Source organism: Artemia sp. Qi Xiang Cuo, chromosome 3, assembly GCF_049724085.1.
Source record: "Artemia sp. Qi Xiang Cuo chromosome 3, ASM4972408v1, whole genome shotgun sequence".
Classification (NCBI taxonomy): domain Eukaryota; kingdom Metazoa; phylum Arthropoda; class Branchiopoda; order Anostraca; family Artemiidae; genus Artemia; species Artemia sp. Qi Xiang Cuo.
In genome coordinates, this window is record NC_142796.1 from 87,483,533 (window position 1) to 87,510,720 (window position 27,188).

General features: G+C 35.4%; 1 protein-coding gene across 1 annotated transcript in view; it reads left to right on the forward strand.

Moving 5' to 3' along the window:
* Mad1 (Mitotic arrest-deficient 1) overlaps positions 1-27,188 on the forward strand; it is a 183,894-nt gene that overhangs the window by 111,280 nt on the left and 45,426 nt on the right. The window contains exons 8-10 of the mRNA XM_089086702.1: positions 406-552; positions 6,937-7,046; positions 11,397-11,569. Coding sequence (XP_088942828.1) covers positions 406-552; positions 6,937-7,046; positions 11,397-11,569 — 430 coding nt within the window. The remainder of the gene's footprint in view (positions 1-405; positions 553-6,936; positions 7,047-11,396; positions 11,570-27,188) is intronic.

Consider the following 27,188-nt stretch of genomic DNA (forward strand, 5'->3'; position numbering starts at 1 on the left):
GTGCTTTTGGGGTTCCATATTGGGCTAAACAAAAAGTAGGTAGTTTCCGACTGGAGTGAGAAGAGATAACAAGAAAGGGTTAAAGGACATTTTGAGTTCATGGGAGGGGTTAACATGGGAGGTTTTAAATGGATTGGGGTGGAGGAGCAGCGTGGACAGCTGTCTTGGCCTCAGACGGCTTGTTGCTGAATCAGTTGTTAGTATTTTAGAAGTATGTTTGCTATTGTTTTTATTTAGTAGCCCAAGAAATTGGTATGCTCAGTTTGGCAGATTCCAAAGTACTTGGGTGATGAACCAGTCAGTGTTTCACTTTTAAAAGACCTGTGTTAAGTTATTTTGATTGTGGCTGGCCAAATAGTTTCAAGAATTGTTATTGTCGAAACTGATTAGAGAATTTTTTTTCAGGAAAGAGATATGTATAAAAAATTCCTTGATAGCTATGAGCAAGATATGACGATCCGATTTGACTCTGTGATGACCCAAAGGGTGTCACAGCTTGAAGAGATTTTAGAACAGTATCGCACAGACTTTGGTGACAAGTCGACTCCTCTGGTAATTCTTTATTTATGTTAATTAAAAAAAACCTTTTTCTTCAAAATAAGTTTTTCAAAAAGTAAAGAACTCCATTAAACCAAAAATGATCAAAAATAGAATCAAATAATGTATCAAGCATACAACTACCACAAGTCAGCATCAATAAATAAATGAAACCCAAAACAAACAGAAATTAAAATAAATAACAGAGTAAAACTCAAAACGAGCAGAAATTCATATGAGTAGGGTCCTAAACCCCATGCTCTCTAAAAGCCCGAATATAATTTTTACTTTACTGAAAAAAATTCAAATGAATTTACTGAAAAAAATGTGTATTGTCAGTTTAATATACATATGTTGATATTTATTCCTTAAAGTCTAAATTAATTTTTGATTTCTTAAAGTTATAAAAGTCAAAACATTTAAAAGAATTTTTTTCAGTAAAGTACAATTTATATTCTGGCTTTTAGAAAGCAAGAGGCTTAGAAACCTACTCTTATCAATTTCTTCTCGTTTTAAGTTTGACTCTGTTATTTATTTTAATTTCTATTGATTTCGAGCTTCATTTATTTATTGATACTGATTTGTGGTAGTTGTATGCTTGGTAGATTATTTGATTCTATTTTTGCTCATTTTTGGTTTAATGTAGTTCTTTACTTTACACGGGACAATATGACGTGTGGGGGAGAGGGGTAGCCGCCCTCCCATCACTCTGGCTCTTAAAAAGAGCACTGGAGCGTCTGAATACCAATCCAATGAGCACCCTCCGAAGTTTATATGCCCACGCTTTCTATAAAAATATTATATTCCCCAGGACGTGACTTACAACCCTTGCCCTGAGGGCTGGAAGGTTTTTTTATCCTCCTCAAAGGTAATATTTCCAGACTAGTATCATGCGTTGAACAAAATGGTTATATCTAAAGTTTAATTGTTAACGTTTGGAGAAATGATAAGCAGGGGGGGGGGGCATTTGCCCTCTGATCACTTTCGACTAATAAAAAAGGCACTAGTACTCTCAATTTTCAATCGAATGAGCTCTTTTTGAAGCTTCTGCGACAAAACTTTCTATAAACACCTTATATGCCCCAAGGGCATAACTTAGAACCCTTGTCTCGGGGGCTATGGGGCTAGGGTTGTCATTTTCAAAGAAATAATTTCCAGACCTTTCAATTATGTTGAACAAAATGGCCGCATCCGAATGTTGATCACCAATGTTTGAGGAAATGATGGGCATGGGGCGGGGATGATTCTCCCTCCGATTACTTTCGACTATCAAAAAGGACTATAGCCCTCTTAATTTCCAATCCAATGATCTATTTTTGAAGATTTTACGAGAACGCTTTCTATAAAAAACATTATATGCCCCCAGGGCATAACGTACAATCTTAGCCCTGAGGGCTTTGGGGGGGGGGTTGTCATACTCAGAAACATAATTTCCGGACCCTTCAACTACGTTGAACAAAATGGCTATATAAAAATTTTGATCGGAAGTGTTTGGGGAAAAGATGCTCGTGGGGAGGGGGGGCATTCGCTCTCCGATCGCTTTGCACTATTACTGAAGGCACTAATCATCTCCAATCTCAGTCTAATGATTCCTTTTTGAAGTTTCTATGACAGTACTTTAAATGAAAACATTATATGCCCCCAGGGTATAACTAATACTCTTAGCCCTGAGGGCTGTGGGGGGGGGTTGTCATACTCAAGAACATAATTTCCGGACCCTTCAACTACGATCAACAGAATGGCTATATCAACACGTTGATCGGAAGTGTTTGGGGAAATGATGGGCGTGGGGAAGGGGGGGGCATTCGCACTCCAATTGCTTTGGAATATTAAAAAGCGCACTAGCCCTTTCAATTTCTAATTAAATGAGCCCTTTTTGAAGTTTCTACGACAACACTATCTATGAAAACCTTATATGACCATAGGGCATAACTTACAACCTTTGCCCTGGGGGCTGTGGGGGTTTGTAATCCGGCAAAGACATAATTTCTGGACCTTTGAAACACGTTGAACAAAATGGCTATCTCTATATTTTGATTAAGTGTGTTCGGGAAAATGGTGGGGGTGAGAGGGGGTTAGTTGCCCTCCAATCACTTTCGACTATTAAAAAAGGCACTAGCTCTGTCAATTTCCAATCGAATGAGCCCTTTTTGAAGTTTCTACGACAACACTTTCTATTAAAACCTTATATTCCCCTGGGCATAACTTACAACCTTTGCCCTGAGAGTGTTTGGGGGGGGGGGTGTCATCCTTAAAGACCTAATTTCTTTAACTCTCAACTACGTTGAAAAAAGAAATGGCTATCTCAAAATTGTGATTGGATGTGTTTGGGGAAGTGATGGGCCTGACAGGGGGGTTAGTTGCTCTCCAATCACTTTCTACTATTAAAAAGGGTATTAGAGCTTTCAATTTCCAATTAAATGAGCCGTTTTTGAAGTTTCTACGACAGCACTTTCCATGATAACCTTTGATAGTCCAAGGGCTTGCAATACAGCCTTTTTCTAGGTTGGTCTGGTGGGGGTTATCTTCCTTAATTACCGAATCTCCAAACTTTTCAACTACGTTCACTAAAATAGCTATCTCAAAATTAAGATTCGATGTGTTTTGGAAAATGGTGGGCGTGAGAGGGGGGTTACCAGCCCTCCAATCACTTTCGACTATTAAATAGGGCACTAGCCCTTTCAATTTCCATTCAAATGAGCCCTTTTGAAGTTTCTACGACAACGCTTTCTATAAAAACCTTATATGTCCCCAGGGCATAACTTACAACCCCTGCCCTGAGGGCTGTGGGGGGGGGGGGTTGTCATCCTCAAGGACTAAATTTCCAGAACTTTCATCTACGTTGAACAAATGGCTATCTTAAAATTTTGATTGGATGTGTTTGGGGAGAAGGTGGGCATGAGAGGGGTTAGTTGCCTTCCAATCACATTCGACTATTAAAAAGGGCACTAGATCTTTCAATTTCCAATTGAATGAGCCCCTTTTGAAGTTTCTACGACAACGCTTCCAATAAAACTTTATATGCCCCCAGGGCATAAATTACAACTCTTGCCCAAAGGCCTCTGGGGGGAGTGTTCTCCTCAAAGACATTTCTAGAAGTTTGAACTACGTTGAACAAAATGGCTATCTCAAAATTTTGATTGGATGTGTTTGGTAAAATGGTGGGCGTGGAAGGGGTGTTAGTTGCCTTCCAATCACTTTCAACTATTAAAAAGGTCACAAGCCCTTCCAATTTCCAATCGAATGAGCCCTTTTCCAAGTTTCTACGACAACTCCTTCGATACGAAGTGTCCTGGTCTAAAACCAAGAAACAAAAAAAAAAAAAAATACATTGTGCCAACATAGTTCTTTAATTAGGCAGCGCTATTGCGCTGCCTATGATAGTTTTTGTTCAACAAAGTGTTACATAATGTAATTTTATTTCGATCTTCCACTATTTTTGCCGGTTTCCATGGTCTTTTTAGAAATTCACATAAATTTGTTTTTGTCATTACTTTTAATTTTTATTTGAACATTGATAAGAGTCACCATTACTGAATCAGTCTCAAACGGCGGCTCTTTTACGTTCCAAGGTTTATCTAAAAAAAAAATTTTCAGGTTATTATAATGGGTTAGGTTTGCTCTTTACTAGGATGCACCTATTGTTGCAACCATGAGAAATATTAAAGCTAGGTTGTGACATGAGTCAAACTGGGCAGTCAAATTAAGCGACGATAGCCGAAGTTCATGCAAAAATATCTGGGGGAATCAAATTATATTTCTCGGGGGGAGGGGGCAACACAATAAAATACATAGCGTTGGTTGGATTTTTTTGGGAAATGGAGGGATTCGGATTAGGAAGCAGTATGGTTAGAAAGAATTGTTTTGGCACTTGGATTTTAATGGAATTTCTGATGGTAATGAAAAATTAAAATAAACTTAAAAACAGTTGCCAGATTTCAAACGAAAAAGTATCTTCATGGAGCCAAATATTCGATTCACTTATATTTTGAGAGAAACACTCATTTTAATTTAAAGACCAATATTGACAAAAAAAAAAAAAAAATCATATCAAAGAGACCTGCCACGTGAAATCTGCACAGATTTGTCATTGGCAGGACTAAAAAAAATGATTTTCATTGTACAGTTTTATTCAAAAAGTGTTTTTTTTAGATTGTTGGTTACTATTGAAACGCGTAATTTATATCTTGAAATGTCTAGGAATTTGTGTTTAATCTGTAATTTTATTTTTAATGATTATAACTGTAAATTATACAAGTAAATTATAATTGGTTCGACCGCGATAGGGAGCATATTTCCAACATAAACACAATCTTGTAGGTATTAGTATTCTTGTCAGTTACCATATCAACGTGAAATAAGCGATTTTGGAAGAATTGTATTTTTCTTGTTTTCCGTTTTTCCTTTACTAGTAGGAAATATTTATTTTATGGGGGTATGAAAGGGGTAAGATTAATTGATATATGGAAAGCAAAGAAGAAATAAATTCTGTGCAGTCACTTAAGGGTACTTCTCAGAAGAAATTCTGAGCTTCAGAAATTAGGGTATATACATAAAAAAAGAACAGGAAAGAAGAAAAAATACAATTTTTATAAATAAATAAAAAATAAACCTCATAGGAACTTAGAATCGATATTTACAGAAGTCACCCGTCCTTCTTACCCATCTCTGCTCTTTAAGAGGTTCTTAATCTGATTTTTAAAGGAAGATAGACTCTCGGTAATCCTAGTCCTTTCAGGAAGACTATTCCGAGCCGAAACACCAGGTGACTAAGTACAAAACGAGACCTTGCATTATGTCGTCTCTCGTGTATTAGGCCGCTGAATTCCTTTTGAACATAAGAGTGATATACAGAATTGGCCGATAAAACATTACAGAAATAATGAGGTCCTAGCTTCTTTTAACACCGATACGCAAAAATACTGGTCTGATACTGGTCTGACCAGTCTGACAATACTGGTCTGACAACGCTTTATTTTGCAGAATCAATATCCCCTTAAAATCTACAATAAAATGGGAAGGCGTTGTTTGGCAGAATCAATATCCCCTGAAAATTTACAATATAATGGGAAGGTTGTTATTTTGCAGAATCAATATCCCCTTAAAATCTACAATAAAATGGGAAGGCGTCATAACATCGAACCGTCAGGAGCACGAAAGTCAGAAGCAATACAAAATCTGTCATAACATCGACAAAAAAATCCGTCAGAACCTCGAACCGTCATAACATCGAAAATTTTAAAACTTTAGGTTTTTGGGACTTAGGGGGGAAAAGGTACCTATGTTAGGTTAGGTTACGTATTTATTATTTGCTATGCTTTACCCCACCCCCTGATGTGCAAATATATAGCCGAAATTTGTTTCTAAACTATTATATACTTATTACTATTAAATAAACTTATATGACGTTTCGTGCTTGTGACTTTGGTGTTGTGACCAAAGACATGTTATCTTTGGTCATAAGACCATGTAATATGACATATTATGACGTTTTGTGCTTGTGACGGTTCGCCGAAATGGTAGCACCCCAAATTACTAACCCAAACAGAGCAACCTTATACAATGTAAGGATGAACAAGTGAATTATATAGAACTTTAAAAATGAAACAGGAAAAACATGTTTGAATCGACGAAGCAACCCCAAACCCTGCTCAACTTTTTTTGACAAATATTTAAATGTGTTTTTTTTTTTCAACTTAAATTACAATCAATATGTAAACCAACATACGTTGTATCAAATATTTACTTAATCTCCATGCTATTAAATTTAACTAAACCGAAAACATTATCAATAATCCTGGTATGGCTAAAACTAATATAATTAGTTTTGCTCCCGTTCACTGTTAAACAAATAAAACTAGTAGAAACATGCAGGTTATCTAACACTTTATTTTATTTTGGTTTGTAAACATTTGATTTTGCTCATTTATTTTCAAGGTTCAATGTAGCAACACTGACGAAAATCTGGTCTGCCTAAAAGACTTCATAATTTTGAAACAGCCGAAAGAAAAATCTTTCTTTCGTTTTCAAGTATGAACAGACTTAAGAAGGGGGCAGAACTGTATTTTGATGTCCTTGGTATTTTAAGTAAATACTAAAAAATCCTGTACTGTTTTGCGTTTTTTGCAGCGAGTGATAAGTTAGAATGATTAATTAAATTGAATTAATTAATTAAACTAAAGTTAGTTAAAATTAAAGTAAATAGTCAGTAAATAATTGTCTTTTTCGATTTCTTTCGTTGTTTTTATGGACTTGATCAATTTGACTTCTAGAATGCTTAGGTATAAAACTTTTTTGAAGATTGTTTAGGCACTCGTGTTTCCTAAAATCTCGCAATCATTGTACGACTTTGCCTTTACATTATTTTGGTGTTTTTTAACAAAAATTGTAATGTTTCAGACATGTGTAACAGAAGAGGAGATTCAAAAATTCAGAGAAAGGATAACGGATTTGGAAGAACAGTTAAAGGAAAAAACTAAGGAAGAAGGAGTAAAAATTCTGAAACCCAAGTAAGTCCAAGTCTTTTTTTTTCTTTTGGCTCCTTCTTTTTTTGTTTACGGTCCGATTAATACATAAAAAACAGACGAGCATAAAGAAGAAGAAAAAGACAAAAAGAGAATAACAACTCCAAGCAGGGTTGCCATAATTACAGAAAATAAATTATTAGACTACATAAAATATCCGTTGAAATCGAAAAATTTTGAAAATAGAAACTAGAAATAAAATATTCTTCTAGATTCGCGCTATTTTTGTATTGAAGAATATAATAATTATGAGAAACTAACGAGAAGCTGTCCAGTTTCTGGACAGCTTCAGAAACTGGTTTGAAAATATGGTCTGTGTTTGAAAATTCAAAAACAGACGAGCATAAAGAAGAAGAAAAAGACAAAAAGAGAATAACAACTCCAAGCAGGGTTGCTATAATTACAGAAAATAAATTATTAGACTACATAAAATATCCGTAGAAATCGAAAAATTTTGAAAATAAAAACTAGAAATAAAACATTCTTCTAAATTCGTGCTATTTTTGTATTGAAGAATATAATAATTATGAGAAACTAACGAGAAGCTGACCTTTATTTGTTTTTTTATATGTAAATGCCACTTATAACATAAACATACTGAAATTTTGTCATCAATTGGCCTTTTTTTTTATTTTAATTTTTGGCTTTTAAACTTAAAAAGTGCATTTAGAAAGTCAAGAAATAAAATATACAACTGAGATATAACAGAACGTGAACCAACAGCTTGGAATAGAAAGCTTACAGATTAACCATTTCGGGACCACCCCCCAGCCAAATCAACACCGCCACCCAAAACCGACCACCAGAGCCAGCCACCCAAAATCGACACCGCCACCCCGCCCGCCACCACTATATAGATGCTGATATAAATTTATGGAATTTATATTCTTTAAATCATAATCCTTATAGTATCATATCTTTTATATCCTTGCAAAATTTATTTGCCTTTTTTGCTGCTTTAAAGCTGTCCTTATTAAGTAGAAATAAAGGATTAAAGTCTTTTTAAAACTATTATATTTTACTACACTGATACGAAATCAAATATTGAACTATTGGTAGCTCCCCTTATTTGCTTTTAAATTTTAATTAGTTAATTAAAAACGAGTCAAAGGTAAATTTAAAGTAAAAAGGAGTTTTTTTTTCAAATGAAAGTAAAAAGAAGGGTTAAACGTTATAATGGACATAAACAGCCCAAAATATTATGAGGCTCCCCCCTTGCCCCTTCCCAGTTTTATCGCTAGTTTAAGTTCTAGTTAACTGAAGCCGTATTAAGACGTAACAAATACATCTAGCTGGACATGCCAAGCGTTCTCTTCAGCGATAGTTTTTTGGTAATTTTTTAATGCTGTTTTTAGTGTTCAGCGATCATTTTTAATGAAAATTTTGTTGTTAAGCCAAAGACGTCTTAAGCCAAATGAGAAGAGTTTTGAATAAAGGGAAACCTTAATGCAAAGAATGGGAGGTTGAGAGAGGTGGTAACGCCTTTCTTTAGAGGATATAATTTGTTGGTTTTAAATTTTAACGTATCTCCTTTTTTGTTCTTCTCTTCTCTTTTTTAACTTATCTTTTTCTTTTTTCTTTTTTTACCATATCTCAGTGGTTATAACAAAGACTCCGAGTTTATAATTCAGATTGTTGCTGGCAAAGACACAAGGCCAGAAGGTAATGTTTTTTGGCCTTCGAACGCAATGAGACCTGTAGCTAACTCTTTTTTTTGTAACCAAAAAAATAACCGATAACATTACTTTTCGTGACTAATACTCGTAAGAATACCGGAATTTGGATTGGGGTATGAGCAGGTAGATCGGATTAGATAGTTTGTGGGAAACCAATTCATATAATTTACACTCTAAATTTTATTATCTATATTGTTGCTGGAAAATACTTAAGTTTGATTCATAAAATAAAATTTAATTCAATTTGTATGCCGTCCTGATTTATGGCCTCGTGCCATCTGATATACTATGATGTGCTACTTTTCATTCTTTGGAACAGTTTGTGTGGGTGAACAAACAATTTCCGGATTGCTGATGAAATTGCCTTTCGTTCTATAGTTGGTGGAATGCCAGTTTTTTCAATCGACATTGTGAGTTTATTATCCGGACTGCTGCTGAAAAACGCCTAAGGCGGGTTCATAAAATAGATAATGCCCATAAACCCTGTTATAAAGTAATTTTTGTGCCGTCCTAATGCCAAAAGCCTATTTTATATTCTGGGAAAAATTGTCGTAAGATGACAATGATGTTCTTTAAAGATCAAATTCTCTGATCTTCAACGGTTCAGCCGTTCAATGTCAAAACTTATATTATATTCTGGAGAGGGTGGAAATGACGTATAAGGAAGCTGCTGTTATTTAAACCTCAAACTTTTTGGTCTTTTTCGGCCGTACGGCCGCTCAGTGTCGAAACCTATATTATATTATGAAGAAAAAATTACGTATAAGGGAGCTGCTGTTATACGTATAAGCCTCAAACTTTTCGGCCGTTCAATGTCGAAACCTATATTGTATTCTGAGTAAATAATGACGTATAAGGAAGCTGCTGCTATTTAGACCTCAAACTATTTGGCAAGGTCGTATCAAGGGATGGGGACTAGGGGGTTTAAAAGCCCTCCCCCCCCCCAAAAAAAAAAAAAAAATTGTTCGACTCGTAAAACGTAACAAAGATAAATATAAACAGATTCTATAATGCGTTTTTTAGAGTTTTTGTACAACCCCCCCCCCCCGCCAAAAAAAGAATCATGGATACGGATTTGCTCCTTAGTCTTGTTTGACCGTTCGGCTGTTCAATATAGGAACCTATATTATGTTCTGAGGAAAAAATGACGTATAAGAAAGCTGCTGTTATATAAGGCTCAAACTTTTTGTTCTTTTCGGCCGCTCGACCGTTCAATTTCGAAACCTTTATTATATTCTGAGTAAAAAATGACGTATAAGGAAGCTGCTGCTGTTTAAACCTCAAACTCGTTGGCAAGGTCGTATCCCGGGGTTGGGGGTTAGGGGGTTGTAACCCCCCCCCCCCCAAAAAAAAAAAGAATCCTGGATACGGCTTTTCTCTTTAGTTTTTTTTTTTTTTTTGCCGTTCGGCTATTCAATATAGGAACCTATATTATGTTCTGCGGGAAAAATGAAGTATAAGAAAGCTGCTGTTATATAAACTTCAAACTCTTTGACCTTTTTTGACCATTCAATGCCGATGGCCTCTATTATATTCTGGGTGAAAAACTGAATTTTAGATCTTAAATAAGTATTGTTCAATCGGAAAACAGTAAACGTAAATTTAAAAGTGTACGAAAGTTTTTAGCGAAAATAATTAATTGTTTAGGTTGCTGAGCCACCATGGTGGCTCGGCATTCAAATTGAATAATAATAATTTAGCGCTATCCTTAATGGAACAAATTACAAATTATAAGAATTGATTTGTTACTTAGAAGGGGTATTTTTAAACCTTCCTATTTCAAAGTGTAAGAATTAAAATTTTTCTTTTCCCTTTGCTTTTCCTTTTCATCTTTTCTTTATTTTCAAATGATTTTTTTTTATTTTAAACTAGAAAAGTGGACATTAAAAACTCTAGAAATAAAAGTTCAAAAACATCATTTGGAATCTTATTCTATATAAAAAGCATCAGAAAAAACATCATTTGGAGTCTTCTTCTTTATAATTTCTTTGGTAAATTTCTGTAGGTATAGTTTGATAGAGATACAAGTATATAGTTTGGAGATGAAGGCATAGTTTAGAAAATAAGAACGAGCAGAAAAGATAGCAACAATGTTTGCCCTAGAATGGAGCTAGGATCAAATTAGTTACTGGGTTTAGACCCCACCCCCAAGGAAATCTTTGTCCAACTTGCAAAAACACATTTTTTGCATTTATTGCAAAAACGCATATAAGCAAATTTGTTTGTATTTTTTCTAGATTTTTTGTGTAAACTGTGCCTGGCAAAAAAAAAACCCTGGGATCAAAGCTAGGATCAAATTAGAATTTTCCTTGAAAATGTACGTTTTTATAACATTGCCTTGGAACATTGCCTTTAAAAGCTTTTCTAAGATGTTTGGAGTCTATGTCTATATAATTTTTTTGATAAATGTGTTGTTTTTTTTTGTAGGTATAGTTTGGTGGAGATGGTAAGATAAGAGCGTTCAGAAAAAATGGCAAAAATGTTTTCCCCAGTATGGTGCTAAAATCAAGTTAGAATATATTTTATTAAAATCAAGTTGGAATTTTCTCTGGGAATGTTCGTTTTTATAACACATTGCCTAGGAATATTGCTCTGAAAAGCATGTTTTTTTCAAAAAAAAGTTTGGAGATCTTTATAATTGTTTCATAAATGTTTGTAGGTATAGTTTGGTCGAGATTGCAAGACAAGAGCGTGCAGAAAAGATAGCGAAAATAGAAGAAGAGAATGAATCATTAAAAGCCAGAATAAAACTTATGGAAGAAGGAAAAAATGAGGATCTTACAGAATTAGTGGGACAGCGGGTTAAATCCGCTTCAACAAAAGAAATTGAAGGTTTGTTTTCTTTTTATTTCTTTCATTTCTTATGTTCTTTCATTTCTTTGTTTTGTTCTTATGTTCTTTTGTTCTTTTCTTTGTTATTATGTTGTTATGTTTCTTATGTTCTTTTCATTTCATTTCTTTCATTCCTTATGTTTCTTATGTTCTATCCTTTTTATTCTTTTATTCGACACTTCGTTCGTTTCATTCATCATATTCTCAGGATGATAGTGTTCACAGCAGTGAACATTAAATAAAGAGCAACTCCCTCCCAAGTAAAATATAAGTATCAGGTAAAGCCATCGTAGTTACATAGCTTCAAAATACCAAGGACATCAAACAAAATGTGTTTTGCACCATGCACCGAGCATAGGTCTAATTATGGCTTCAAATCATGAAGTACCATGGCTTCAGAGTACCAAGGATAACAAATAAAAAAATTGCACCGTGGACCCATCTTAGGTATAATCATTACTTCAATTGGCTTCAAATCATGAAGTACCATGGCTTCAAAGCACCAAGGATATCAAATAAAAAAAAATGTTGCACCATGGACCCATCTTAGGTATAATCATGGCTTGAATTGGCTTCAAATCATGAAGTACCATGGCTCCAAAGCACTATGGACATCGTATAAAAGAATTTTTTGCACCTTGGACTAATCTTAGGTCTAGTCATGGCTTCGAATGGCTTCAAATCATGAAGTACCATGTCTTCAAAGCACCAAGGATATCAAATAAAAAATTGCACCATGGACCATTTTATTTATAATTATGGCTTCAAATCCGGAGGTATCATCGCTTCAGAGCACCAAGGACATCAATTTAAAATATTTCTTGCACCATGGACCCATCTTAGGCATACTAGTGGCTTCAGTTGGCCTCAAATCATGAAGTAACATGGCTTCAAAGCACCAAGGATATCAAATAAAAAAAAAATGTTGCACCATGGACCCATCTTAGGTATAATGATGGCATCAATTGGCTTCAAATCATGAAGTACCATGGCTTCATAGCACTAAGGACATCGAATAAAAGTATTTTTTGCACCATGGACTAATCTTAGGTCTAATCATGGCTTCGAATGGCTTCAAATCATGAAGTATCCTGGCTTCAAAGCACCAAGGATATCAAATATAAAAAAATTGCACCATGGACCATTTTATTTATAATCATGGCTTCAAATCCGGAAGTATCATCGCTTCATAGCACCAAGGACATCAATTAAAAATATTTCTTGCACCATGGACCCATCTTAGAATAGAAGTATTTTTTGCACCATGGACTAATCTTAGGTGTAATCATGGTTTCGAATGGCTTCAAATCATGAAGTACCATGGCTTCAAAGCCCCAAGGATATAAAAAAAATTGCACCCTGGACATATCTTAGGTATAATCATGGCTTCAATTGGCTTCAAATCATGAAGTAACATAGCTTCAAAGCACCAAGGATATCAAATAAAAAAAAATGTTACACCATGGACCCATCTTAGGTATAATGATGGCTTCAATTGGCTTCAAATCTTGAAGTACCATGGCTTCATAGCACTAAGGACATCGAATAAGAGTATTTTTTGCACCATGGACTAATCTTAGGTCTAATCATGGCTTCGAATGGCTTCAAATCATGAAGTACCATGGCTTGAAAGCACCAAGGATATCAAATTAAAAAAAATTGCACCATGGACCATTTTATTTATAATCATGGCTTCAAATCCGGAAGTATCATCACTTTGAGCACCAAGGACATCAATTAAAAATATTTCTTGCACCATGGACCCATCTTAGATATAATCGTGGCTTCAGTTGGCTTCAAATCATGAAGTACCATGGCTCAAAGGACCAAAGACATCAAATAAGAATATTTTTTTGCACCATGGACCAATCTTAGGTCTAATCATGGACTTCAAATGGCGTCAAATCATGAAGTACCATGGCTTCAGAGTACCAAGGACATCAAATAAAAATATTTTTTTGCACCATGGACCAATCTTATGTCTAATCATGGCTTCGAATGACCTCAAATCAAATAGCTTCAAATCACAAAATACCATGGCTTCAAAGTACCAAGGACATCAAATAAAAATATTTTTTGCACTGTGGATCCAGCTTAGATCTAATCATGGCTCCAAATCAATTGACTTCAAATCATGGAAAACCATGCCTTCAAAGTACCAAGGACATCAAATAAAAATATTGTTTGCACCATGGACCCATCTTAGGTCTAATTGTGGCTTCAAATGTCTTCAAACGGCTTCAAATGATGAATTTACATGGCTTCAAAGTACCAAGGATATCAAATAAAACTATTTTTTTGCACTATGGACCCATCTTTGTTCTAATCATATTTGAAAACTGAAGGTTTCTAAATCCTTTGGTTGTTTTAAAATTATGAAGTTTTTAAGGTTGTGTCACAGTTTGGTCAGTGTTGCCACGTTGAACCATGAAAATAAAATAAACTTGACCAATTAGTTATATTCGACCATGCCTTTCGTCTGTCAAAAATTTGAATATGAACAATCTTTTGATTACCAAAAGTAAAAGCCCCTCCTTAGCTGTTTGGTGCTATATATATATATGGCTGGTTTTTCACCGACGTTTTTTATATTATTACTATTATTATTTATGATTATTATATTTTATTATTATTATTATATTATTATTACTATAATTATTTAGAACGCGCTACTGCCAAAACTACATAACTGCATATGGAGTTTTTTTCATTAAAAATTGACTTCCTGGTCTTTCCTAACTTTTTAAGATGTGTATGGTTGTTTTTGGTGCTTTAATGGGTTAGAGGGGGCTAAAAATAGTATTGATGTAGGGTATGTATTGATGTAGTAGTATTGATGTAATCTTTTTTCGATCCAATTTCAATTTTTTTGTTCAGGTCAATATTCTCATTTTCTCAGTCCCCAGTTTCGCCATGTTGAGTAGATATACTGCACATCACGCTCATGGTTCATTTTATGTTGAGTAGATATACTGCACATCACGCTCATGGTTTATTTTATGTTGAGTAGATATACTGCACATCACGCTCATGGTTTATTTTATGTTGAGTAGATAAACTGCACATCACGCTCATGGTTTATTTTATGAATCTGGTATTTCCCGGCTTAGGACAAGTAAGATTCCTAGCTGGCCTGCTAAGGTGGCAGGCATTAGCTTACTCTAACTTTTTTTTGGGCGGGGGGGGGGGGTTTAAAATGATTGTCATTATTATTTGGTCATGATCGAATTCTAGCATTTATTGTATTGTCTAATGAATTTCGTTGTATCGTAAGAAATTCTTTGAAACTCCAAAAATTTATTAATTTTAGTCTACCTTCTCTTTGTCCTGAATCTCCCGGGAAAAAGTTACACGGGTTGTAGACAACCACATAAAATATAGTCACAGGCTGGATCTTGTTTTAGTTGTGACAAAAGGCTAGTAAAACGCTATAATTTTTTTTTTTACTTCTATTATGTTATTAAGAGAGAGAAATTCAATTTTATTAAAGACTTATAGTCACAAAAAAAATCATATCAAACAGACCTACCACGTGAAAATCTATACAGATTTGTTTGTGGCAGGACTCAATATTTTACTACATATATATTGAAAAACAAAAGGAGAAGAAAAATGCAATCATATTAATAAATAAAAAATAGGCCTATTGATATTTTAATATCGCTCTTTACTTTTCTCTCGGCAACTTTTTTTTGTAAAAGTTTTCTTCGAAATTGCTGTTTTATTATTTTTTAATTAACATATTTTTATAACAAAGGGATTTTGGGATTATTTGTGGAGTATGTTTAACCTTTTCTGCTTAAGCACCAAAATAATGGATTGTGATTTTTCTGTGATTGAGATTGTGATTTTTTTTTTCGTGGGAGGGGGGGATAATCTAAAAACTTTATTTGTTAAATTGAATAAGAGGTGCACAGAAATTCAACGAAATATAAGATTTTGTTGGGAGGAGGGGGGTAAGGGCCTTCGGGTCCAATACGAAATCTGAATATTTGGTCAAAACATCAGTCACTGAAAAGCCTTTTTTGAAATTAGTGGTTGATTATTTGTTTAATTGACTTTTCACCTTTTCTGTTTGAGTATGAAAATGTTGGATTCTGATTTGTATGTTAGGCACCATTTTGACCAATTGGTCGAAATGTCGGTCATCTGTGGATGTTGGTTGATAATATTCTTACGAAAAATAGTGGGGTAGATGTGAAGGGGGTTCGAAGGGGAATTAAACTTTTGGATTTAGAATATTTGCCTTATTGGTGTTGAGGATGAAGTTGGAGTGATCACGGTCCCTATTAGTGCCTTTACTCATCCAGTGCAATAAAAGGGGATCAAATCGTGAGATACAATTGCCACACAGGGATAGCTTTGGGGTGAGGTAGTGAAGCTGAGAAGCCAATAGGCAGGAGACTCTACCGTGATAAACAAATTTAGACTGACAATTCTTTGATTGATCTACCCTGGATTGGTCGCTTGAGATTGATAACTTCTGTGATAGCTTGGCAGGGAAGTCACCAAGAAATCAAAACTGGCTAGATTCACTTGAAGCTGGGGAGTTAGTTACCTAGGGCTAAGAAAATGTTCCATAAGAAATGTTAGGTCGCATATCTTTGCAGTTCAGGAGCTAACAGGATCTGTTTCGCGAATCTTCGCCTTTTGAGACTGTAAAGCGTTGTAGTGGTTTAATTGGGTTGTGGGTATACCGAATTGGGTAGTGGTTTAAAATTCCTTTGGGTAAGTCTCCTTGATACTAGCTATATACCCACCAAATTTCGAACAAAACTGGGTACTTTCGTAGGGAAGGTATGTAGTGGTTGAAAGATGTTTGTGCCTTTGAAAATCCATTTCGTCTTTCCCATTGACCCATACTTCTTGACCAAAAAGCTTCAGATGAACCCAAGCACATTTTTGCAAAGGTGGGTGTTGACTGTACGCCCCTAAAATCGTCATTCACGTTTCCCATTGGTTCAAGGTACTTGTCCCATAAGTGTCAAGCTGATTAGAAAAAAAATAACTGCCTTTCTTCTCTAAAGCTGGTGGGTGGGATGGTGGTAATGGAGGGTCCAAGGATCCTCTTTGTGCCTCTAGTCATACAAATGGCAAATTGTTAACTAACTACGATGTTGGAAGGGATACTGTCTCATTTTGGTCTTTGATCATATAGATTGAAAATAATTGAAATAAATCAGATGAGAGGCAACACCTCAACCTTTGTGCTAAAACGTTGATGGTGAGGTGGAATAAGGTTTGAAGGATTGAGGCCCCATTATGTGCCTTCAGTGGTAGGCCTATTGATATTACTAGTAATATTATTGTATATTGGTAGTATTACTAGCAGTAGTAGTATTAACCTATTTCCTTTTGATCAGTTGAATATCATTCTCATCAAGTCCTGGAGGTTTCAACTTAATACAATTAGCCCTTGCCATGACATTGCTGACATGTCCTTTTGATAGCCTGTATGTTCATATACTTCCTTGAAATTTTCATCTCAATGCTCTTAGCCCCACAAGTAGTTGCAATTGAAGTAGTAGTAGTAGTGGTAGTAAATGTAGCAGTATCAGTAGCATTAGCAGTAGTTTGCACATATTGCCTTTTGGTCAGATGATCTTCCTCTTTAGGCATTCTCTGAAAATTTCCATTTCAACCAAATCAATTCTTGAGAAATGCTATTTTGACAGTTTGCATGCACAATGCGTCTTTTGGTTTAATCAGACTTTACACTTAATACTCTAAATAAAGAAATGAGGTAGAAGTAGAGGCAGTAGTTACGGTAGTATCGATATAATACAAATATTGCCGTCTTGATCATCTGTCTAATTATTTCACCAATTTCCCAAAACTGCAGATTCGGTCATTTATGTGCTATATCCTTTTTAAAATCCATATACAAACAACGTGTATCGATTTAGTTCGACACTCCCCTCAACATGAGAGGCTGATCTGAATACCCTTCGTCTTCTTGGAAAATAAAGTTCAAACATGCATACCTTTCTCAATACCGTAACATATTATATATAAACAATGAACAAATTTCCTAAGTTACAGCCCTTGTACCTAGGACTGTGGGGAGGTTGACATCCCCAATAACGGGACCTAATGGCTCTCTTAAAATTTCGATCGGATATATTTTGGGGAATGATGGGATTGGGGGGGGGGGGGCTGACGTCCCTCCATGCACTTTTGAGTCTTAAAAAGGCGACTAAAACTTCGGACTTCCAATCAAAGGGGCTCCATCCGATCCAAAGCTTATAGGACTACCCGTTCTATAAAACCCTTATATGCCCAGAGCATAAGTTACAACCCTTGTCGATGGGCTCTGGGGGATTATGTCCACCCTAAAAACATTGTTATCTGATTCTTGGACTATTTGTAACAAAATGGCTATCTCGCAATTTCAATTAAATGCGTTTTTGGGAAAAGAGGATGGCAGGGAGGGGGGCTATTTATTCTTCATTATGTTTGAATTTTCAAAGGGACCTAGAACTATACATTTCGAATCAAATGAGCCTCTTCTAAAGTTCACACGGCCACTCATTCCATAAAAACCTTACATGCTCTTAGGGCATAACTTACAACCCTTTCTTCCAGACTCTGGAGAATTCTGTCAACTTCATAGGTCTCATTATATGATCTTTGGACTATTTTTGAAGAAATGGCTATATCAAAATTTTGATTTTATGTATTTTTGGAAAATGAAACGTAGAGAGGGGGGGGGACAGCTGCCCCAAATAACTTTGAACCTTAGAAGGGAAATAGAAAATCTGATTTCCAATCAAATTAGCCCCCTCCGGAGTTTATAGGACCACCCTTTCCATAAAATCCTTATTTGCCCTCGGGGCAAAACGTATAACCCTTGTGCTGAGGACTCTGGGGGGGGGGGGCTGTCATCCTCAAATACTTAAGTTCCAGACCTTCAAACTACGCTGAAAAAAATGGCTATCTAAAAATTTTGATTAGATATATTTTGGAAATTGAAGGCGTGAGGGGGGGGGGGCTTGTTACCCTCCAATCACTTTTGACTATTAGAAAAGGTCGTTTCAGTTTTCAATTGAATGAGCCTCTTTTGAAGTTTCTACGACAACAAATGACCATCTCAAAATTTCTACCAGATAAATTTTTGGAAAATACGAGGTGTTAGGGGGTATCCGCCCTTCGATCACTTGGAATCTTAAGAAATGGTACTAGAACTTCTGATTACCAATCCAATGAGCCCCTCCAAAGTTTATACGACCAACATTTCTAAACAAAAAAAAGCTCATATGGCCCCAGGGCATAACTTACAGTCCTTAACCCAGGGCGGTGTGGGGGGGGTCATCCTCAAAAACATAATTTCCGGATCTTTTAACTACTTTGAACTTCGGTTCATGGGTATCTCAAAATTTTGATCGGATGTGTTAGGGGAAATGGTGGGCGTGTGCGGCGGTTTATTTCACTTCCAATCACTTTTGATTACTATTAAAAGCGACACTAGTCCCTTCAATTTCCAATCGAATGAGATTTTTTCGAAGTGTCTACGGCATCAAATGACCATCTCCAAATTTCTATTGGTTGTATTTCGGGAAAATACGAGGTGTGTGTGTGTGTGTTTGGGGGGTATCCGCCCTCTGATCACTCTGAATCTTAAGAAGAGTAGCAGAACCTCTGATTATCAATCCAATGAGCTCCCTCCAAAGTTTATACGATCACCCCTTCTATATAAACCTTATATGCCCCAGGGCATAACTTACAACCCTTGCCCTGAGGGCTTCGAGAGGATTGTCATCTTCAAAGACATAATTTCCGGGCCTTTCAACTACGTTTAACAAAATGACTATCTAAAATTTTGATTGGATGTGTTTTGGGAAATGGTGGGCTTGGGAGTGGTGTTAGTTCCCCTCCAATAATTTTCTACTATTAAAACGGGCACTAGCCCTTTCAATTTCCAATTGAATGAGCCCTTTTTGAAGTTTCTACGACAAAACTTTCTGTAAAAACCTTATATGCCCCCAGGGCATAACTTACGACCATTGTCCTGAGGGCTGTGGGGGGGAGCGTCATCCTCAAAGATATAATTTCCGGATCTTTCAATTATGTTGAACAAAATTGACATACCAAAATTTTGATTGGATGTGTTTGGGGAAACGGTGGGCGTGAAAGGGGTGTTAGTTGCCCTCCAATCACTTTCGACTATTAAAAAGGGCACTGGCCCTTCCAATTTTCAATCTAAAGCCCTTTTCAAAGTTTCTGCGACAACTCCTTCGAAACGAAGTGCCCTAGTCTAAACAAAAAAAAAATACATTGTGCCCACATCGCTCTTTACTTAGACAGCGCTATTGCGCTAACTATGATTTTTAAAATAGTTTGTTTCATATTAAATAATTTCCCCAGGCTCATAAAGATTTGCAAAATAAGTTGTTGAAGACAGACCAATTTCACCAAAGTTACTTAAAATATGTGTTAAATTTACAAAATAGTCTGTTGTAAATTTATCAATTTTACCAAGTTTAATTTATTTTGTTCTGCCTAGATGAATTTGAATATTAAAAAGTAAACTTGGTATATTTAATAAATGTTATTTAATGAATGTTTATTAAACTTGTGGTAATCCGTCTTACTAACGTCGATTAAATTTTTATAAGAAAAAAGTTACTTAAATTAAATAAGACAATACAAGGTGAGATAAAACGTGGTTAAATTTTGTTCTTGTAATTGTAGGACTTACATTGACATAAATCTGTAGCTGTAAGATTAAAAACAAACTTTTTAGTGTAAAGCAATGCTCACAGAAAAAAAATGAGTTAGGACTCGGAGCTTGATAGGAACCGGGAAAGAGGCGGAGCTTCACTAGCTCCGAAGCTTTGGCTTGTCTTATTGAAGGTACGATTTATAGATATGCTTTAACGTGTTTAACGTTTGTTTTTTAACGCATTTTTAATACCTTTATAGTTCAAGCTTAACTTTTGTTTTTATTAATGTTTATATGTGCATATCATTCCGCACTTAGAATTTTGGCTCAGGGAGCGGGGAGGTTCATGACAAGGCCGTATTCAGGGAGTTAGGGGGTTGGAACCCCTCCCCACTGCCAGAAATGTTTTTCTGACTCGTAAAATCGTTACAAAAATGGACATAAACAAATTTTGAATGCGTTTTTTGAGGTTTTTTTGTGTAAACCCCCTCCCCACCCCCCAAAAAAATTGAGTAAAACCCCCTCCGAAAAAAAAATCCTGGATACGGTCCTGGATCATGTGCTAAGAACTACCGCATGATCAAAAGTTTACTAGCAATCGATTATTACTGACACATTCTCCGTCTCAATTGGCATTTGCATGCAAGATTATTATTAAGCTTATTTCCATTATCTTATTTAAGAGTTTCTTGAGTTTCTATGCACTTCTTATTAGTTTTTCTATTATTCCCCCCCCCCCTTCCCCGAATTTTTATCATTCCTAAGCTTACCTGAGAGCTAAAATAATAAGCCTCCATAGTAGTCCACCTCATATATAGAATAAGTTTTGCGCAGATTTTTACTTTCAGTTAAAAATTCTTTTCACGTTTTGATATCAAACTCAGGGCTGCAAGGTGACTACCACCCCAGTGACAGTTCTGGCGTCTCTTGCACCTGGGGTAAAATTCTGATTAGCCGCCCCCCCCCCTTCTCCCACAAAATTTTCAGGCCAAATTTTAACAAAGTTTTCACATATTAACAAAAATTTTCATTTTTAGTTAATTAATAATTTACTGCTAGTTATTTTATAATTTATTATTTAAATTATTTAATCATTTAATTATTATTAATTATTTGAATCTAATTATTTTCATTATTATTATTTTACTATTTTTTATTTTATCAATTAATTTATAGATTTATTAAATTTTTTCATTTATTAACTGCACCCTCAGCTTTGTTTTAATAAAATAAATTTTGCAAAGTTAAAAAATGATTACAACTGTTGGATTATTTATTTAAATTTTACGTCCCTAGAATTTCTGCGGCCCTGAGCAAGTGTTCCTTCTGTCCCTCCCCTAAAACCGCCTCTGGCCACTCCCTCAGTCACCTGTGTTTTCTACAACAATAAGCCTTTCTAAACTATGGATCACATACACAATCACATGAACATATATGATCTTATATTCTAATCAGTGGCGGATCCTGGGGGCGAGGGGGCGCTCCCCCCTCCCTAGCGTAGTCTAAAGTAGTGTAATTTACTTAATTAACTCAAGTTTGCGTTAATTAAACTTGCTCCTAACGCAAGTTTACCGGATCAACCTATTTTTCCCCCCTCCCTAAAATGTTTTTATCGGATAAACCTATCCCCCCCTAAACAAATCCTGGATCCGCCCCTGATTCTAATGCTTCTTGATTTCTTGCAAAAGTTGCTTAAAACATCATCACTATCTACCATAGCATCTGGATTTGCAGATAGGCACATGTCCGTTCAATCTGCCCTCTCCATTTCCGATCCTTGAGGGTGATTTCAGCCACTTTAAGTTACTCAAAACCCCACCTGGAATCTAAAGATCCTTCTCCAAAGCTAATAAAAATCCTGCTAAATGCTCAACTCTTACTACCAGGGTTGCCGTACAAGTAAGTCACCTCGATAACTCGCGTTGCTTCCATTTTTCACGCTTATATCACCGATATCAACATGAAATAAAATGTATCTTTTGCTTGACATACTTGATTCAAGTTTGGTGCTCAGGTCTCTCTAGCCTACCTTTAGCTCAATACAAAATTAGGATATTCATTGTTGTATACCAGAGTTAGCTTGTTGCCACATCTCTTCTGACTATTGATTATGAGTGGAATTTGATAGAACACGTTTCTGACATTAAAATTTTGTGGCCTTTAGAACATAATGTGGTCTTCAGAAGATTTAAGCATTTTTTAACAATTGACAAATAATTTAGTACCATAAAAACAAAATTGCGTAACTTTTTTACCAAAACTGCCGTAAAAAAAAAAAAAAAAAAAAAAAAAAAAAAAAAAAAAAAATCCCGATCCGCTGTCCCAAGTGGTTGCATTCGTGCCCAGAATGCGGTTGTGCCTGAGATTTACCATATATGGAATTAGCAAGCGTTTCCTAATTCCTAACCCTTTAAACAAATTGTTTTAAACCCTTTAAACAGTTTTTAATTTAACAATAATTGACAAACAATTTAGAACCGATTTCAAAATATATCGCAGTAAATCGTACCATTGCTGAAAACACAGTTGCGTCGTTTTTACCAAAACTGCTGTAAAAAAGAAAAAAAAATCCTAAGTAATCGAATTTGTGCCCAGGACGCGGTTGTGCCATAGATTTACGGTATATGAAATTAACAAGCGTTTACTAATTCCTAGCCCTTGAAATAAATTGGTGATTCAGCTTTAAAATGGGTACCTGGAGAAATCTGGGGGATGTAAGCAGGAAGAGTGTGCAAAAGCACAGGATGGCTGGCCCCAGCCTCCCCCCCCCATTGCACTTCCTGGCTGAAGGGCCACGAAACGGAGATCAGCACCGCCGATTTGGGCCTTAGGGTCTAGTGCCGTCATACTTATCTACTTATGTATTATACGAGAAACACACTCGAGAACTTGTATCACGAACGTGAGACATTACCCGTTTTTCACGATGTTAATATCAGACAATTAGCTTTGGCTCGGTGGAAAATACATTGTTATATTTCTAATTAAATTTTATTTAATTAAATCTATATTTTAATTAAATTTTTAGTTGGTATTTTGGTTAAGTTAGTTTAGGTTTCGTATTTAATATAATGCGCTCTGGGTGGCTCCCCTTCCGTAATTCTTCGTTGTAGTTTCCACAGCCAAAGCTAATTGTCTGGTATTAACACCGTGAAAAACGGGCAATGTCTCATGTTCGCGATACAAGTTCTCGAGTGTGTTTCTCGTATAATACATAAGTACCAATAAATTAATACAGTTTTGATTTAACAATAATTAACAAATAATTCAGTACCATTTCGAACTAGATCACTGTAAGTCGTACCATTGCTCAAAATGCAGCTGTGTTATTTTTACCAATCATACTGTAAAATAAATTGAGCTGGTGTTCCAGGCGTGTCTCATTTTATCTAGAAAGTGTTTGTGCCTGAGCTACGTTTGTTTACCATATGAAAAATTAATAAGCATTTATAAATTTATTGATTTGGTAAATAGTAAATTTGATATGTAGGTTTGTCCTGCAATATCCTCCAAGACGGTTGAGACTTTTTATTTTTCAGCAAAATATAATTTTCCTTTCTCCGTTCAGTAATTTATTTGTTTTTGATGCTGCTTATAAAATCGGCAGCCGAGACAATTGGGCTATAAATCTAATGCAAATATTTGTTCATAAGACAAAGTCCCAAAATTTGAATTCAGACCGAGATTCCACGATTTCAATCAAAGATCCAATTTCGATAATAAAACACTTATGCTAACATATGGGGTAAATGGCATTCAATATTAAAATCTGCATAGCTTTAGAAGGAAATTGATATTTGATATTATGCAAATATCAAGTAAAAGTGAAGGGGCAACAAATCTTATCGGAATTGAATGGAACAGGGGCGTCCCGAGGGTTGGGGAGGGGTAAAATTTACCTAAAATTCGGTAAATTTTCGGAAAATTCGGCATTTGGTAATTTTACCGAATGCAAAAAAGTTGGGGGGGCACGCCCCTCCCCTCGGGACACCCCTGCTGATAACCCCCATGTCTTCTCAAGACTAAAACACAATTTGTGCTTCGCTGAAAAAAAGAACACATTTGAAATGTTTTCGCTTTTTTTACTTTCATAAATTAAAAATTATCAAAACTTTAAGGAGTAAATATCAGTATATGTCAATTAAACTGACAATCCACGGTCTTTTTTTTTTTTTTTTTTTTTTTTTTTTTTTTTTTTTTTTTTTTTTTTTACTGTAAGGCCCAAATTATGTTCTAACCTTGAGAAGGCATGGGGTTATCAGCTCTACTTTTGTTAATTTTTGCTCGTTTTGAGTTTGACTCGGCTATTTATTGTAATTTCTGTTCGTTTTTAGTTTCATTTATTTTTTGATAGTGATTTTTGGTAGTTTTACGCTTAGAAGGTTATTTTACTTAACTTTTGCTCATTTTTGGCTTATTGGAGCTTTTTACTTCCCTTTGCAAAACTCATCTTGTGGAAAATCTTTTTTAAATTAATAACACAAAATATGAATTAAAAATTGGTCAACGTGTTAAATCACAATTGTTTAGTTTTTTTTTCAAAATTAATATTAAAAAACTACTAATTTCTCTGAAAAAATTCCAAAAAAAGCTAGTGACCATTTAGCAATGGCGTCAATTCAAAAAAATTAAAGGGGGGGGGGTATTTTTAAAAGTTAAGGAGGGATTGGTTGCTTATCAATTTATTTAATGAAAATACTAGAAAAGCCATTTTTCAATGAAAATACCCCAAACAAAAATTTCTCAAAATCTAGGGAGAAGCAAAAAAATCTAGGGGTCATCAGTCCCTTTCCCAATTGACGCCAATGCTATTTAGCTCGAATGATTAGTATAACTTTAAAGCCCAATTTTGCCACCCACTGATAGAAATAATAAGTAATTTTTGCAACGTTATAATTTTACAGTTCAAAATTAGGGGGGGGGATTTATTTTTCAAAGTCAGGGGGGAGAATTCGTCGCTTTTATTTTTATTTTTATTTTTTTTTAATGAAAATAACATAAAAACCGTTTTTCAATGAAAATATCCCAAACAAGAATTTCTCAAAATCTAGATGAAGCAAAAAAATCTAGGGGCCACGGGCCTCCCTCCCCAATTCACGCCTTCTCTATTTAGCTACAATCATTAGTATAATTCCTAAGTCCAATTTTACTATTTGTTGATAAAAATACTAAATAATTTTACAGTGCAATTCGCGTCCGGGTACACTCTTGAAGCGCAAGTTATTATAAATACCTTTTGCAGATCTGGAAAAATTTATCTTTTCTACCTGAAACTAGCAACAGCAAAGATTAGTATAACAAGTTTTCTCGGTATTAAAAAATTGATGCTATAAATTTAGGCTTGCATAGACAAGCGAAGGTCTTCCGTCAGGAGCATTTTTGAAAAATAGAACACTGGGTCACAAGCTGCAGCGGGAGGGTTTCTTTAACTGTACTTTCTTTGAACTAATCTTTTAAAATACCATTTCTTTTTAAACTGATGAAAGTCATTTTTCATTCACAAAAGGCATTCTAGAAAATATGTAAATTAAATTTCTTTTTATTATTTCTTATCAATAGTCGGATGATAGTGTCAATTAAAAAAAGAATATGCAAAAATTAGTAAACTTAGTGTCTAGCCTGGGACCGTGTCAAGACATTAGGGGGAGAGGCTGGGATGTAATGGCGATTGCGAGGTGGCGGTAATTATATTCAGAAAGGAAGCTGGTGAATTGAATGGTATAGGCGAATTGAATGGTATATTTGTCTTTTAACTAGCGAATTAATCAACTTTCTGGGAATTTCCCTCGCTAAATGAGACTTTTCTAATAGGAGATGTGTCACAAGTCAGAAGCGGATCCAGGATTTTTGTTCGGGGGGGGAGGGAAGGGGGGTTACTAATTTTTTTTAGGGGGGGGGGGTACACAAAAAACCTCAAAAAACGCGTACAAAATTTGTTTATGTTCATTTTTGTTACGTTTTTACGAGTCAAACAAACATTTCGGGGGGGGGGTCAAACCGGGTAGCCCCCCTGGATACGGCCTTGTGACAAGTGACAAGTTTAGGCTCAGTAATACACTTTTATGAGGCACCGCGTTTGAAGCGTGTTTTAAAAGAATACAAAAATTCGTTTTAAAACACAATTGTTTGAACACAATTTGTTTTAAAAGAAAAAATATTTTGTATCCCGTTTTCAGGCACTGCGTTTGGAGCGTGTTTTAAGCGGGTTCGAAAGAATTTGAACCCAGTTCTTCAAAATTAGAACAACCCAGAATAGCATGGTTCAGTACGAGTTCTGACTGACCCGAGCACAAGCACTCGATAATCCGCATAACCCGTGTCCAGCTTCGTCTTGGATGTGGGGTGACCTGAAAACCGGCTCTTGTCTCCCAAGATTTTGAAATTATATCCAGGGCTTAAGAGGGGCAGAGAAACTTAATTAATATTTTTTTTTATCATCGATTTGTCATATTTAATTTTTCAAATAGTTAATGAACTGTAAGTATAGAGTAAACCCTGTTAATAGTGACAGAAACTCAAAAAAATAAGAATTTGCCAATTAATGTACATAAACAGAATTTGCATTTTATGAAGATTCTAAATATGTAAAGGTCATCAAGTTTAAAGGTAATTGTAAAGAGTTATTTGCATGAGTAACTCTGCATAATTGAAGAATAACCGTTTCTTTTAATGTGGTTCTCCAGGTTAATTGTTGCTTGTTTTTGGACTAAAATGAGTACCGGTAGTTATTTGCTTTTGAATGCGCTATGTAAATATGATAGTGAGAAAGTAAACCGACTATTGTTGAACAGGGTTGCCAACTGGGCACAACTTATGTCAAAAGAACACATTCCCATGTGCCGGGACACAGTGACATAAATTGGGGGAAAAAGTGGCACATTTTAGAAATTTGGGACATAAAAGGGCAAAGAAGGGGCATATTTTGTAAATAACGAAACATTTCGCAACTGGAAATAT